The sequence below is a fragment of the Dermacentor andersoni genome, chromosome 7, assembly GCF_023375885.2.
Source record: "Dermacentor andersoni chromosome 7, qqDerAnde1_hic_scaffold, whole genome shotgun sequence".
NCBI classification, from domain to species: Eukaryota; Metazoa; Arthropoda; class Arachnida; order Ixodida; family Ixodidae; genus Dermacentor; species Dermacentor andersoni.
This window is the reverse complement of record NC_092820.1, coordinates 109943494-109960489: the sequence shown is the minus strand read 5'-3', so window position 1 is coordinate 109960489 and position 16996 is coordinate 109943494. Positions and strand designations below refer to the sequence as shown.

Below are 16996 nucleotides of genomic sequence, written 5' to 3'. Positions count from 1 at the left end.
CTACCTAGGGGTACTCATGTAATAATCGCGGTCAGCCAACTCACATGTAAATGATTATTTTCCACACACACCCCACCATCGTCTCGAATACATTCAAAGGAAGCACCACCTTCTTTGTCTAATTGCTAAAAAATTGATAGGCACAAGATAGGCCAAAATTTATTTATTTATTTATTTATTTATTTATTTATTTATTTATTCATTTATTTATGACATACTGCACACCCCGGTAAGGGCCCAAGCAGCAGGGCCTTCGTTGCATACAAAAAATGAAGGATAGATAATTACGAAGGCAAATGTACAAGACACGGCAACAATTCAATGCAGGATACAATTCAACAAGATGCAAAACACAGCGCGATGTAAGCAAATCAAGCTTATGAGAAAGACCAGCAATGCATGTACTTAGCAATATTAAAGAAATACATTATTTAGTCGTATATTTACTTAGTATATTGTATAAAATAAACACAAAGAAAGAGCAAAACGCATTTAACATCCTTATTGTTCATGGCATCAATGCTCAATAGATGGGCTATTGGCAAATTGTTCCAGTCTGATATGGTTCGGGGAAAGAAGAAATACTTAAAAAGGTTAGTTCTCGTGATTTAAGGCGTTAAATATTTACCATGTCGATGCGTTGTAGGGCGTGCTACAAGTTACTTTAAACAAGGGTGTAGGCTAAGAAAGAAATGGTTGTTTTTCAGCATGAAACGGAATTTGAGGGAATTTCCCGCCGTAATTGCAATGTTTGAATGTTCCGTGTTAGCATTAGGGTAGTTGAAGAGCCAGTTGAACGCTAGTTGGAAAAAAAATTATCTTACTGCTTGGCACTTTATCATTTCCAAGGCATCAGTGTTCTTTTTTGGTGAAAGGATCCCACACAAAACATGCATATTCGAGTTTGGGACGGAAGAGTGAACAATAAGCGGTTTAGAGAGTGTGAGAAAGAGCTTCCCTGTTGAAAATTCCAGCATTTCCCCTCATGAATTTTAAGCTGGGCATGATGGAATACACGGTGCATATGATGTAACTCCCATCGTGGGCATACCACTGAACACCTATGTGAACTGACAGAGGATGAACTGTACCTTCCACAGTGCAACGGAAATAAGACTAGCGGTGGCGTTGTGAACTAATGTATGCGACCGAAAGATGGTGCTGGCAAAATCAAAACCGCCATCATCCTTATTACGTAGTGAGCAATATGGTCGCTACGGTAGCGGCTTGTGGGGTGTGTTGTGCTGCTCGCTCGAAGGTTTTGGACGCTTTGTTACCGCTTTCGAGGCGGTATTCGTGTGTATGGTGCGCTAACATGACAAAATATATCTTGAGTATGTCGCCAAGTGACCGACAGGCCTCAAGTGGCAAACACAAAAGCACTACCAACGAATATGCTTGCATCGTTTATTGTAATGGTGAATGAAACAGTACATGCCACAATTTCCATACAGGTAAGGTTGAGTTAATGCTGTCAGTCACCGAGTTTACGACACACAGAAGCACAGATAGCCATCTGTTCAGTTAAATTGAAAGCTGAAATTGAGTTTGCTCATGGTGTTCGCTCAAAGCAGGGAGAACAAAGCTTCAGACAACGAAATTTATGCTGGGCTACCCTCGTACTTCTATTGCGTACAGTGCTGCTTGAGGTGTTTCATGGTATATTGTCTGCGTTCACCGATTTCATTTATGTTAAAAAATAAACATAAAGCGTGCTAGGCCAAGATGTACTTTCCGCAAGATAAGCTCGAGCTGCAATGTCTCATTGTTTTCCTAACACGTTGGCAAGAGGCACGAAGTGCAGGGGTAAAAAACGAAGAGGCTGAGACACACTGCGCTCCTGTGTCTCAGCCTCTTCTTCGTCCTCGTCTTCGTCCTCGTCTTCGTCCTCGTCTTCTCCGCAAGAAGCTCCATTCATGTCCTACCACCCATCAGTCACCGTAGTTAATTGCATAATTCGTCAAGATTATTTAACGAAATTCTGAAGCAACGAAGTTAGGCAAAAATGTTCAATAAGAAAGTTGTAGAGCGCTTTGAAAACGTCCGATTAAACAGTTTCTAACTTTCTATCCATTAGCTACTAGTGTTTTTCCGCTTATTGCAGATGCCCACGAAATAAAAGAATACCACCTGACATACCCGTTTGCGCGCCGTCATTGCAGCGCTCCTCACGCTGTCCGCGTACAAACAAACATAGCAATCTAGGAGTGTCTGCTGCCGTTTAGAGGAGGACAGCGCAGCGACGCAGGTGTTGGCTATGCGATTTGAGTCACCGATGCGCATACCTCGCGGGGGTTCTTGATAGCGATAAGCACGCGCATCGGCAGCACACCCGGCTAAATGTTGTGTTCTTTTGTACGCGGAGCGTTTGGAAACACTGCAATCATGGCGCGCAAGCGGACATGTCACGTGTCATTTTTTCGTATTTCGCGGGCATCCGCAGTAAGCGGGAAAATATTAATGCCTAATAGATAGAAAGTTAGAAACTGTTTAATGCTACGTTTAGTAACCCCTCTACAACTTTCTCATAGGAGTATTTTGGCGAACTTTGTTCCTTTCTAAGTTGGTTAGTTAATCTTGAATATATATGCAATTAAACAGAATACAAAAATACAGGGTGAATCCGTACAATAGTCAGCAACATGCATTTCGTCGCGTCGGCTCATGGTACTTCGGTATATTTTTAAACCCTGGCTAAATTTAGCTGGGGTACCCTGTATGTGGCCGTCAGCCGCCAATGGCCATTGTTTATTCCACAGATGTCCTCTCCTGCAAGGGAAAAACAACCTATTCAATAAAGCACTCAAGACCAGCTTGAAGAATGGCCACATGAATCAGCGTCTTTTGCAACACAGATGCAGATAATAAAGAAAATAGTGTGACTTACTCCCTATAATAGTCGGCAACATGCGTTTCCTCACGTCGTCTTAGAGTGCTTCAGCATATTTTTAAACTCTGACTAAGTTTAGCAGGGACACCCTGTATGTGGCCGTCGGTGAAAGGACAATGGCCATTATTTATTCCACAGATGTCCTTTACTGCAACGGAAAAACAACCTATTCAATAAAGCACTGTGGCAGCGACGGCGACGGTGTGTGGACGCAAACTAATCCGCTCTTCTACGACATTGCAGTTGCCTGTGCCTGCCCAATCTCATCGTAAGGAGCCCTGTGCAGTCGTCTACCCGGCTACTGAATTAACGGGACCGATTCGTCGCAATCCACATTTCCTGCTTTGAACCAGGGCCGGATTCCATGACAGAAGTGCCGTCTGTTTGAGGCTGCCGCAACCTTGGATTATCGCTCTCATCTTGGGGGTGGTGTTTCCCGGGAGCGCATTCTTTCACTGTGGCAGCGACGGCGACGGTGTTTGGGCGCAAAGTAATCCGCTCTTCTACGACATTGCAGGTTGGTGTATTCTTTCTATCGCGCTCTTGCGCACACTGCTCTCCCGTCGCTGTTGCTGCCACAAGTGTCACAAGTGTCGCCATGAATAGTGTGGTACTTTAAGCTAATGTAGAGCCGTACCTGATCACTTGCGCTGGGTTCTGTTTTTTTTTTTTTATGTGATTGCCTTCTATTTTCTGCTGTGCTGTTGTCTTCTATTGCCAACCTTGAATCGAGCAGGGAAATGAATTCTGGTGACCTGAACGACATTGCTAAAGCTATGGCTGAGAAGCAGCCGGGAAGCATAAAAGCGGTCGTTAAGGTATTGACTGAGTTGGTAACTAAGCTAGATTCTTTCGCGTCAGACATTAAAACTGACGTTGCTCGGATCAGTACCTCTAACGGTGAAATTCGGTCGGAAATCACTGGTCTTAAACGATCCGTACAATTCCTGAGTGATGGTTTTGAAAAATTTAAACTTGATGTTGAGGCCTTCCGCGGTGAGCTTTCTGCTGTTAGGGCTGACAATGAGCAGTGCCGCATTGAAAGTGAACTCCTTAAAAAAGAACTGAAACAGGCTAGGAACGAGATAACTGAGTTAAAACAATACTCCAGAAATATGAATGTTGAAATTCAAGGGCTTCCGGTTGTACCAGATGAGGACCTTCTGAAGGAAGTTGGAAAACTTGCGGGGCATCTGAAGGCCGGCATCACCGAGAATGACATAGACGTAGTGCATCGTGTGCCATCCAGAGATAAGAGTAGGCCGCATGTGGTCGTAAAGTTTCGTTTGAGGGCCTCCCGGGACAGAATGCTCTCGGCAGCAAAGAATGGAAAACTAAATGCAAGGGATCTAGGGTATGACACAGATGCTCCTATCTATGTAAATGAGCACCTCTGTCGCGAAAACAAAATTTTGCTAGCAAAAGCGAGACAAGCAAGGAAGGAAAAAAAATGGAAGTTTATCTGGGTGTCTCAAGGCAAAGTTCTCATGCGGAAATTGGAAAAGACATCAGTTTTGCGCATAACGTGTGAAGAGGACTTGGCGCAAGTTGTTTAACAGGTCCTCACGGTACAAAAATGGTTTTCTTAGTTGTGATCCTGCATGTCATTTTTCTTTATTTTTTTGATCACTTTGTTCAACAGGATAACATAACCCTGTTCTTCTGTAGAGTGTTATATGTGTCTAAACCTAATTCTTCATATTACATAGCTTTTCGTGTTACAAATGCCCCTAATCTTCATCTACATTATGCAACCGAACATTTGTATAAAACTTTTAATATTGCTGTGTGCTGGATTAGTGCCTTAAATTGCTTCTATGTTGTCTTTGCTAGTTTTTCTAACATTGTACAACGAAACTATGGATTCGTAACGATTAAGCAACATCTCTTTCTGAGTACGTTTACCCTTCTCAAAGGCTGCTGTTTTATTATGCTTGCTATAATTAATTTCTGTATACATAGGTTATCACCACTGCCTATAAATGGATTCAAATAGCATAGGTTCTAGTCCATCGGAACTAAATTCACGCATTGTAGACCAACGCATATCACCCCTAGCTGTGCTTCACATTAATATGCAGTCGGCTCGCTGCAAAGAGGACAACCTGTTTATTCTTCTTGATGAGTTTAAATTTGATTTCTCCATAGTTATGCTAACAGAAACTTGGTACCGTGATGACTCGGACGTTATTAATATCGATGGTTATAATCCTGTTTATTTAAATAGAAAAATAAGGACAGGAGGTGGCGTATGTATGTATGTTAAAGATGAGATGAGATACGAATGGCTTAACGAGTGGTCTCAGTGCACGGATGATATTGAAATTGTATGTCTTAAAGTAGAAAACTGTGTATTTGTTACAGTATACAGACCACCCGATGGCAGCATAAACAATTTTATACAGTTTTTAGATAACATATTTTCCTTCGTTAATGACAATGGATATAAACTCGTGTTGGGAGGTGACTTGAATATTGATATGTTAGCAAGCACAAATAAGCAAAAGTATCTTTCGGCACTTCTTGATTCCCACTTTTTATCGAATGTTATTGTCACTCCTACTCGTATTACTGACTCGAGTGCAACATTAATAGACCTGTTTATAACAAACTTTCCCACCGATTCCGTACTTGCTGGCACTATTTGTACTGCTATCAGTGATCACCTACCTATATATTTTATTGTACACCAATCCCACTGCACAACCAGACAGGCTGGTTCTGGTATATATTATAGAGCTGTAAACTTAAACTCCCTTTCGCGCTTTCGTGATGAAATGGCGCAAACTCAATGGGATGACTTTTTTTCTTTCTCCTGTGCTGAGTTAGCTTACGACAGCTTTATCCGAACGATCACTTCAGTTTATAATAAACATTTCCCACTTCAGGTTTTTAAGAAACCAAAGCGTGCCCGCAAACCTTGGATGACCACAGAGATCCTAAAAATCATGAAGGAAAAGGATAGGCTTGTTCATGCATTCTTAGTTAACCGAAGTCCAGATGCTTTGAGGATGTTTAAAAAATCTAGAAATTTGGTCATTAAATTACAACGGCAAGCAAAACGAAATTACTATTATAACATGTTCGAGGGCGTCACAGATATCAAACAAATGTGGAATAAATTACACTCCATTATATCTCCAGGTAGAGTAAGAAGTAGTTTAGAAGAACTTGTAGTTGATAATGAAGTTATCGAAGGCAAGGAGTTAGCCGACAAATTTAATGAATACTTTACGTCGGTAACTGAGAGCTCACATCAAGATAGTGCCTTTGATTACTTACCCGTGCCGCTCAAGGAATCAATATTTTTTTACCCAACTGATGAAAATGAAGTATTAAGAGTATTTAAAAACTTTAAGATGAGTAAGAGCGAGGACATAAATGGTCTAAAAATGGAACCGATTAAATATGTTATTGATCTACTTAGCCCGTGTGTGGCACATATTTATAACCTTTCCTTACAAACTGGCATTTTCCCAGAAAATATGAAGAATGCTAAGGTGACGTTAATACACAAAAGTGGAGATAAAAACATTCTCGGGAATTATAGACCTATTTCAATCCTTCCCCTATTCTCCAAAGGACTTGAAAAAATTATTCATCTTAGACTGTCAAATTTTTTTGACTAACATTCCGTCATAACTAAATCGCAACACGGATTTCGATCAGGTTTTTCAACAGAAAGTGCTCTACTTTTTCAAAAAGAATTGATACTTAAAAATATTGAAGCAAAAAAATTAACACAGATATGTCCAAGGCCTTTGACAAAATCATCCATGAAACATTAATAGGAAAGCTAAAGTGTTATGGTGTTCGTGGTGTTCCCCTAAATCTAATTCAAAACTACTTATTAAACAGAAATCAATGTGTATCGATAAACAGAACTCTGTCTTCTGTGCAACCAGTTAAATATGGAGTTCCCCAAGGCAGCATATTGGGCCCGCTTTTGTTTAATATATTTATTAATGATATTGTAAATGTTGACCATTCAGCCCAATACATACTCTATGCTGATGATACAAGTCTTTTCTTTTCAGGAACAAATATACATGATCTGGTGAATCTAGCTAACTTGACATTAGAAAAAATATCCAGCTGGACACTTAGAAATTCTTTACAAATTAACTGCTCAAAAACTAAAGCTATTCTTTTTCGCTCTAAATCTCCACTTTATGAGCTCTCTCATTCTTACAATCTCGTGTTGAATAATAATAAAATTGAATTTTCTTCTACAGTAAAATCTCTAGGTGTAATTTTTCACGAATATATGAAATGGGATCACCATACGGAACATTTACAAAACAAACTTTGCAAGGTCTTGGACGTACTGAGAAAATGTCAGCGTGTATTGCCGGTTCCTCAAAAGCTTTCGATATTTAAGGCACTCTTCTCTTCACATCTGCGCTATTGTAATTTAATTTGGGGTAACGGAACACAGCAATCCATAAATAATCTTGTTATCCTACAAAAAAAGGCCCTACGTTCTGTTGCAAACCTACCATTTAATGCACATACTTCAGAACTATTCGTCAAATATAATGTAATTAAATTAAATGTGCTATATGAATACACTTTATTAGTTTTCTTTAGATCTGATACCGTAAGAAATCGCGGTTATATGCACAGTGTAGCTAACTTGCAACTAAATCCTTCTTCGCGCCTAAACAGACACTCTGAAAAATGGCATGTGCCACGGCCGCGCACAAATTATGGCTTTCAAACATTAAGTTATTGCTTGCCGAAGACATTAAATAAATTCAAGATTTCTTATGAAAACGTTCGCACACTCTCTAACACTTCTGTTTTAAGCTTGCTGTGTTAAATATGTTCAGTTAAATTTCACTTTTTGTAAAGTATGTTTTCTGTGCATATCATGTTTTTCTCATTTGACGCTGACGTTGAAATGTATTTTTCTTTTATTGCCATGCTGCCTTAGTGAACCGGGGACGTGGGGCCAGTCAAGCTGTTTGTAATACAGCTCTTTTCCCCTCGTTCCAACCACTTATGTGAAACTCCATGTATGTGGTAAATAAATGAACTTGAACTTGAACACATGACCAGCTTGAAGAATGGCCACATGAATCAGCGTCTTCTCCCTTTTTTTCTGCTTTTCCCTAACGTACGCCATCGTACGCACATTTTAGATGCTTGCACTCGCCATTGTTTACATGCTTTTTTTTCACTGAAAAAGAAAACTCATTCTTTTGAGGTTTAGAAACTCTCCCTCATACTTCTACGTGTCAGTTACGCTCTGTTTCGAGGAATACGCGGGGTGTCATTGAAAGAGCAGTTAGGCATTACAAATGCTGTTTCAACGCTTCCTGTTACTCCTAGACAACTTCGTTGTCAGACTAGATATCCGACCAAAGAGACAATAGTCGGAGGTACTCATTGAGTAGGTAAAATGTTCTAGCTGCACGCTTTCATTATACACTATGCAACGACGTATGCATGCGTTTATAAACTAAAGTAAAACTCTTGCTTGGGCTAGTTGGTTCATGCTTGAAGTAGGTAAAGGCAAGGCGCAGAAGACCAGGACTTCCTAAGTCCTGGTCTTCTGCGCCTTGCCTTTACCTACTTTATAAACTAGACAGAACAATGCGCGCAGCTCCTTAAACCGCTGCTTTAAGCAACGTTTTGAATAACGTGCGGCGCAGTGCTCGGAAAATACAATCTGCGTATTAACCTTCATGACTGCTGTTTCTCCAGTTCTGTGGGAAGACAAAGCGTAGGTCCTCGTCATCAGATTTCTTAGCAGCGCTTGCTTCATCCATTTTGGCTGGGTAAGTAACTGTGGCGGGCGATATCATGACACAAGGACGACGAGCTACGAAGTTCTAGTTTAACTAAAAACGTGACATTTTTCGGAACTCAGCGCAAAAGCCTTTGTTAACCATAGTGTCGATGTAAATGGTGGGCCGGGTAGGCATAGATGCTGTTGATCTGGGCCTGTTCGTATGCGGTGGTCTTATGTTACACCCTACAAAGGATTAGCTCTTCCACCAACGCGTTAGGTGAGCGCATATGGCCTTGGAAAAGGCCGCCGTACAAATTTGAACAAGGCATGGAATATGAATTCGTATGCCAAAATTAACACTTATATTGGCGGCGATAATAAATGTGGTCTTTGCAAACACGCAGTGACCTCCGTGATTGCATACACGTAGGTGACTGGCGTAGTGAACGAAGCTTGGAATTCTAGTTGGAATCTTCCACGTCATACAATAAGCGATACGTGGAGAGTTGTGCCAAGGAGGCATTCGTAGCCCAACATCGCAACTTGTTTCTTTGGGGGGCTCTTGAGGCTGAGAAAAGTTACAGAATGCTGGTTACAGAACGCGCTGGCGGCGCCTGATTGGCGATGCATGCGCTTTACCAAGTCTTAGTCGTTCGGCAGGGCGAATTGCTGCCTGAACGTATGTATAGCGTATGTCCTGGAGAGGATGCTCAGTATCAGGTTTTAAAAAATTCGGACTCACTAAAAAGCTGGGCAAATATGTCACTTGAAAGATTTAAGAGTGAAACCAAAGAATGATATAATTGAAAAAACGAACAATACGAGACGCAAGGACGAAGCGTAGACTACCACCTGTTGTGTTCGTCTTGCATCCTTTCCTTCCTTTACTGTCAAAACGGGGTACAGCACAACGATGAACGTCCATCCTCTAGCCAACTTAATCGTTTTGCTAAACACTTCAAGCTGATAAACTTGGTAATCATTGGAGGTTCGCAGCATACATCTGACTCGGTCTCTAGGCCTGGACAGTATAGTTATTGCAATTGTTCACTGAACATTCAGAACACCGAAGAACAACACTGAGAGACAGTGCAGCTGATTCCGCACACTCACATCTAAAACAACCATCAGATTTGTGTGAGCTTAACGGTAATGATCAGTACTGCATATTCTCAACTTTTCGTTAGCTTACATAAAACATCACTTTGGCAATATTACTACACCGAACATAAGAGAGCATAGTGGCGAACAACATTAAGGGCCAACTTGTCAAAATATGTCAGTAAATGTTTCGCGCACGTGGATGCTGAACCACAACTTTTGCACGCGGATATTGAACCACAATGTGCGTTAGTCTTCAGGATGAGCGAAATAATCCAATGTTATAGAAGGAATTTTACTGGTAAATAGGGCGCCGGTGTCTGCGTCGACTGCAAGCAGTGGTGCTGCCCAAGGGTCACAACGATGTCCGGCAGTTGTATTGTGCCTGAGCTCAGTGCTGAGCGAATAAATGACCTTCTCAGAAGTGCAGTAAGCTTTCGGAGATTACATTTGATGCAGAAGAATAAAATGGCCCACTGAGCGAAAAAGCCGGCGTCTGCACCTGCGAAACGGCACCGAAATTCCCATTGGCTGCGATACCACGGCATGTGCATGCCTCGACAAAGCTGAGCAGGCGAATGGGGAACACCAGCTGCTGCACTGGCATGCCATGTCTTGCCTGAGAGCACAAGACACCGCCGCGACATCACGTCACCCTCGCTGTCATCTCAGAAGCCTGCGTTATGTGCGCATTCCTTTTCCGCGTTCTACCTTAGCCTCGGTAATCGCTATAAAGAACATAATGGAAAAAAAGTTGAAATCGAATGAATAAGCCTTGCCGGTAGTGACTTTCGAACCTACGATCCCACGCTTAGAGGCTGAGTGTCTTATCCAGTGGGCTAAACCAGCGCCCCCCGCATAGGAGCCCTGTGCACTCTGCTTTTTTACATCCGGCTACCTGCACCAAAATGTCTATTGCCAAGCCCAGCGTGACGAAAGTGGTGACGCGAAAAACACAGCGGCTTTGTTGGGAGCGTCCCATTAGATTCTATGGCAGTCGGTAAAAAGTACATTGATGCCATTGATTGAAGTGCCCGGGCCTTAACTGTGCTATCCACGAGGCGTTGGCCAACTGTCTCAAAGCGCTTGCTTGCCCGTGATTTCAGATCTCGAAGGACCGCTGAGCGGTCTTCCATTTCGCCTTAATCCTTTCGCTTACATAACACTTAAGTGCTTAGGTGTCCTTGTATTTTGACTGCAAATACATTCTTTTGTCTATCCATAAATACTTCTCATTAGCATATCATTTCTGGCATTTAATGACGCTGAAGACATATTCCAAGATGGAGTCAACACTCCTTATTAATTAGTCATTGTGAGCACTATACACTAAACACGTTCCTGATTTATTTATGCATACAGTGAAACAACTTCCAACTTATGCAATGATTACCAGACCTATATAACTATAATTGCTCATTTTTAGACTTGTGGGCTCCTTTTGGCCGGACTTCCCTATAAGGTGGCCTGGCCGCCTTCAGGGTTATCTGACTGAGCTATCTCGGTTGCTTGGTTGTCATAGCGAGAAGATCTAATGCTCGGGGTTTTTGCCATCTGAAGGTGGTAAGCTCGAATTCACCTTCTCCAGTACACTACATGTCAAGGCATGGAGTGGCGCCTGACACCGGCAAAAATGCCGACAGCCAGTTGGGCTAAATTAATCCACGTACAACAACATTAGGAAGAGCCACTAAGCTTCTCAACAAGAGACGCTTCCTCACCTGAACAGGAAATGGCCTCCCTGGTGCAGTATTCGGCAACTACCTCCCAAATGACTCAATCGATCAACAAATGGTCCTCAGTCTCCAGCAGCTGTAGATGACATGGCCAAGGCGGCGGTCAGAGCTGTAACGCAGCAAGGGTGCTAAGAATCTCTGGACCCAAACAGGCCGCCAATGGAACCTGACCCTGGCAACGTTTCACAACCGAACTCTTCTTTAGGATATCATTGGCCTTAGTGAGGTTGGTTGAACGGGCATGTGCAGTGGTGACAAATGGCCACGCCCTCTGCTATAGAGGACTATCAGATAAGAAGTAAGGGGTAGGATTCCTAATCCATAAGGACACAGCGGGCAACATTGATGAATTCTACAGCATTAATGCGAGGGTAGCAGTAGTCGGAATAAAACCTAATAAGATATATAGAATAAAGGTAGTACAAGCCTACGCTCCAACATCCACTCACGCTGATGATAAAATAGGCCAAATTTACGAAGATGTTCAACTAGCAATGAGAAAAGTGCAAACTGAGTATACTGTAGTTATGGACGACTTCAATGCAAAAGTGGGGGAAAAGCAAGCTGGTGAACAAGCAATCGGCAACTACGGCTTCCATTCTCGAAACGCTAGAGGAGAAATACTGGTAGAATTCGAAGACAGGAATAACCTTCGAATAATGAACACCTTCTTTAGAAGGCGCAGCAACAAAGTTGACCTGGCAAAGCCCTAATGGTGAAACAAGAAATGCCATTGATTTCATACTTCCTTCCGATCCCACCATAGTGTAGGGTGTAGAAGTGTTAGCGTAAAGTGCACTGATCATAGGCTAGTGGGGCTAGGAATCAGCTCATTTTCAAGACAGAAAGAGTAACATTGGTGAAGAAGAAACAGGCCAACCTAGATGCAGTAAGGATAGAAGCAGACAAGTTCAAGCTGGTACTTGCAAACAAATATACAGCGTAAGAACAGAGGGATGGAGATGACATAGAGCTAATGAATGAAACCGCAACAAGGCTAGCTTCAGAGGCAGCAACTGAAGTGGGAGGCAAGGCACCAAGGCAACCAGTAGGCAAGCTCTCCTTAGTAACAAAGGACCTAATAAAGAACTGACAAAGAATGAAAGTGTCCAACTCAATAAATAAGATAGAGTTATGGAAATGTAAAATTTGAACAACAAGGAGAAAATAGGGTATATTCGGAATGATAGAGAAAGACTGCAGAAGCATTAAAAAGGACCCGTACCCTGAAATCACTGAGAACAAAACTTGGCATAGGACAAACCAAAATGTATGCACTGTAATATAAGCAGGGTAATATTATCAGGAACTCTGAAGATATAGTAAAACCTGCGCAAGAAACCCATGCTGGCCTCTACAGTACCCATAGCAGCCACGACACCTCCATCCGAAGTAATAATGAACAGGTTGCAGAGCTCCTTCTATAACTAACCATGAAGTTAGCAGGGCCTCGCAAGACATGAAATCAGGGAAAGCGGCAACAGAAGATGAAATAGAAGTCCATTTAATCAAAGGTGGAGGAGACACCATGCTTTAAAAGGTAGCTGACCTTTATATGAACTGTCTCACGATCTCAAGGGTCCCAGAGAACTGGAAGAATGTCAACGTTACACTAATTCACAAAAAGGGAGACGTTAAAGAATTGAAGGCCTCTGCAGGCAGAGTCCTTCGTCCTGCAGTGCACATAAATATGATGAAGATGTTGATGGTGATGATTATGAACACCATGAGATAATTATGGACAAAACAAGCACTCACCTAACGAAATAAATATTGTAATGCGAGCAGGCATTCGCGAGAAATCCATTCATCTTTTTGCCTCGACTACGGACGTTTGTTGTATACGACACTGGTTGAAAATAAGCTTAAAGGAATACTGAACAAAGCTTTTGTCGCCGAGATCTATAGCCCAAATGAAATCTTGGGTCCTGATACTGGTTGACACAACCTTGTTTTCAAAAAGAAACTAGCGATAAATAATAAATTACATGCATTTTTTCGCAAAATACCGTGTCTAGCGGCCGAACCGTGGACTACAGGAAGTGACGTTACTGTGACGTTGCGCCGGATACCGGTATGCCAGTCATCGCCCTCGTTTCTCCACCTGCATGGATGGCGCCGGACTGCAGCGAATGTCGTCTTAACAACGCAGTTGCTTTCAGCTGCGTACTTAGATTCGCAAGAGGAACATGCGCCAAAGCCTTAAATGTCTGTGTTGTATGCTGCTTTGCGATGTTATGAGTGAAGCAAATGGCACAACGCAGGAGAATGCATCTACGCTGCTGCGCGCAAGGGTGTGGAAAAGTATCGTTGGGCAAGACAAGCCGGGTCATACCTCTCCGGTAGAGCCGAAGCTTCGAATGACATGGATTCGTGCTGCGCGCTAATCGCAGCCATCATGGGTACCGTGAAAGTGTGACTTTCTGTGCTCCGAACACTTTGAGGACAGTGACCATCTGACGAGCCCTGGTCTACTGTAGAGCTGCATCATGTTAGCGAAAAGGCAGCGCCTGAAATCTGGCGATGTCCCTCAAATCAAGGAACGGAGAAAGCGGAGGTGCATTCGAGAAGACGAAAAGAGCTATGCTTTTAGTCCTTCATTGCTCATCGAGAAAAGCAAGACGACATTGGCGGGCGATGAGCAAAGGCATCGTGCCACCTTTATAGTGCTGCTCTCTCGAGCAGCGTTTGCTGTGGCATCGTAGTAGCACGGTCCTTCAATACTTTTTATCTGCTCATGGAACTTCGGCGTAACGCTATAGCGGAGCTTTACATAGCGTCCGCCGTGGACCAACCACAGCGCTGGCGCAAGTGCAATGTGAACTGGGGCAGACGACGAAAGGACACAAGGAGCGTTCTATGCGTACGCTCGCTATCCCGCAAGGGCCCACTGCCTGTATCGGCGAGAGAATATTGTCGACACAGCGTGCAAATCACCGCACTGTTTCTGTATGGTGTTCAGAAGCTTCGCGAACAATTTTGAAGCAACTACAACACCATGCTTAATTTTCAGCCTCAAAAGCGTTCAAAACAGCGGCTTAACTCATTGTGCGAATTGTACGCTTGGACTACTACGTCCTTAGAAAGCGACTGAAGAGCAAGTTCGCCTCGCCCTTTCATGTATTCGCGCCACTCGTGCAGTCACTTTCACTCGCACCTTCAAGGTTGCGCGCTCACGAAACAATGACAGGCGGACGTCAGGCAAGCGCCGGCTGCCCACCTATGTTTGTTATGCTGCTGCTGCTGCAAGCCAGCACACATGACGTCACGACGGTCGGCCCGCACGTACCGGCGTGCAGCCGCCGCGCGCTCACAATCGTCCGAAAATCAAGCCATCCGTTAAAGAGTGTGTGAAATGAACACTGGGTATCGGAACTGTAACGTCTTCCGAGTGAAATTTCTATGCTTCCGTAATTTTGTTTCGCATATTTGATCAGCACTCCTTCGACTACCTAAGTAACTGATCGACTGTTGCTGCCGTTGAGTTGCTGAGTACGTGTTTCCTGGAGTCAGGTTCTATATTTAGTCGCTTTCTTTAGCCACCCCGCCATGAACGTTACTCGCAGAGGTACAACTCGGAAAACGCATATGGAGAAAGAATATAATCCGTTGAAGGTAAGATGGGCGACGTACTTTTGCTAAGAATTGTCTGTAAGTTTCACCACTACTGTACAAATATGTCAATGTTGGTGATATGGAAATGAGTGCGTCAAATAAACATTGAAAATACGCAAGAAAACGATGTGTATCCCACGTAACTTCGTATAATATTTCAAAAAGAACCAAAAGTAATAGAGAAATGGTACCCACTGCATATTATTGTTAGTTGCGTATACTTACAACCAGTATTTTTTGCTTCACTAAACAATAACTACTTAATTGATTTTATTTGATAAACTGTGTAACCATTGCTTGAATCTCTATCACGACAAATATGAAGTTCTAGAGCACCTCAATATTGCACCTTTCTCAGTATTGAGAAAGAAAACACTCTGTTTGATTGTTTTAACTAAAATGAGAAAGAGTTTGATTCATTCAACGAAAGTAAGAAAATCTAATATATTTTAAACACGCGTGGCGAGAAAAGACAACCCTATTTTACTTTACCATTATCCATGAATACCTTTCTGAGCACCCGCTATAAGAATGGGCAATGATGCCTCTATCACTTGCAATCCCATGCAGGTCTTGAAGCGTGCACAAAGGTGCCCTCGTAAACTTCAACTACAGCGTTGTGTTGCCTTGCTTGTCGATGTATGGATGAATTCGGTGGCGCGGATAATTTAATCGCTTCTTACACTGTTCAGACAAAAGTACTCAGTTGCAAAAGCCATGTATTCGTTTACATTAGCTGTATTCGTGTGACTGCGCTAACCGACCGGTTTGGTGTCTGACCATAGGAAAAGCCCTCAACACCCAAAGCTTTCGTCAGCCTCCAAAAAAATGTGTTCTGTGCACGGGTGCGATTTCGACACCCGTACGGCTGACCTTCTGCCGCGTCGTTTCCCGCGCTGAGAGCTCGAAACGTCCGTCAAGTCGAACGGTGCGATATTTGAATATCCAGCTCTAATCGCAGGCTACCAAAACAAATCTCGTGACTTTGGAATCAGGGACGTCACTTTTGTTTTTAATGGTTATGGCGTCCCGTTATTTTTTTCTTCCGTGGGAAATGTTCTCTCGTCACATAGATGGCGCTAAGCTCCATGAACCACTGGAGTCACTGTATATAGCTCCCGCAGGGAGCCAGACTTGGGCTTCTCCTTATAAGAATTACTATTAAAATGTTGTTGGCATATTCTTGATGAATTGTTGACTCAATAGCCTTTCAACTAAACCTCGACAATTATTGAAAGCAGACAGCAATAATCCAGCAATAAAGTGTTGAATAGTTAACAACAAAAAAGTCGCTGACTAAATGCTTTTGCCATATAGTTGAATAGTATTAAGTATTATTGAGCAATTGTTGAGTAGTTCACTACACCAAATTCGTTGACTAAATTCTGTTCGCATATACTTTGAACAATATTGAGTATTATTAGGCCATTGTTCAGTGTTTACAATAATAAAGTCGTTGACTAAATGCTGTTAACTTATTGTTGAATAATATTGAGTCTTATTGAGCAATATTGAGTTTGCAAATATATGTGCAAAACACATGCTCATGTGTGTGTGCGCTTTTTGCATATATATATATATATATATATATATATATATATATATATATGAGGAGTTTTTTTTTCGAAATGAGCCAAATCCACAAACCGAAACTGGGTCAGATAAAACGGTAATGACAAGAAAAACTAGGCAACTTTCTCATAGAAAAACCGTTGCAACGAAATGGGTCAAATAACGCCAGGCGAACGTGTTCGCAGATCGTATTTCGTATCGAAATTGAACCAGATCCAGCTGTTGCACGGATCAAAATGAGCCAAATCCATTTGCCCAATAGGAGAGCGCTTTTGGCATGACGTCATTTAGCCATCGCTGCCTCCTTGTCAGTTCCCGCCAAGGAGTTGGTTCCCGCCTGACAGC

At 42.5% G+C, this 16996-nt stretch overlaps 1 protein-coding gene across 3 annotated transcripts in view; it reads left to right on the top strand.

Moving 5' to 3' along the window:
• Positions 1-16996, top strand: part of LOC129380201 (BPTI/Kunitz domain-containing protein-like) — a 100252-nt gene that overhangs the window by 31166 nt on the left and 52090 nt on the right. Inside the window, exons 1-2 of one of the 3 annotated variants that reach the window (XM_072289294.1) lie at positions 2951-3158; positions 3244-3407. In XM_072289294.1, coding sequence (XP_072145395.1) covers positions 3007-3158; positions 3244-3407 — 316 coding nt within the window. In that variant the 5' untranslated portion in view covers positions 2951-3006. Of the gene's footprint in view, positions 1-2759; positions 3408-16996 lie in introns of those variants that run through there. The other 2 variants (XM_072289293.1, XR_011895799.1) reach the window with 2 other exon arrangements.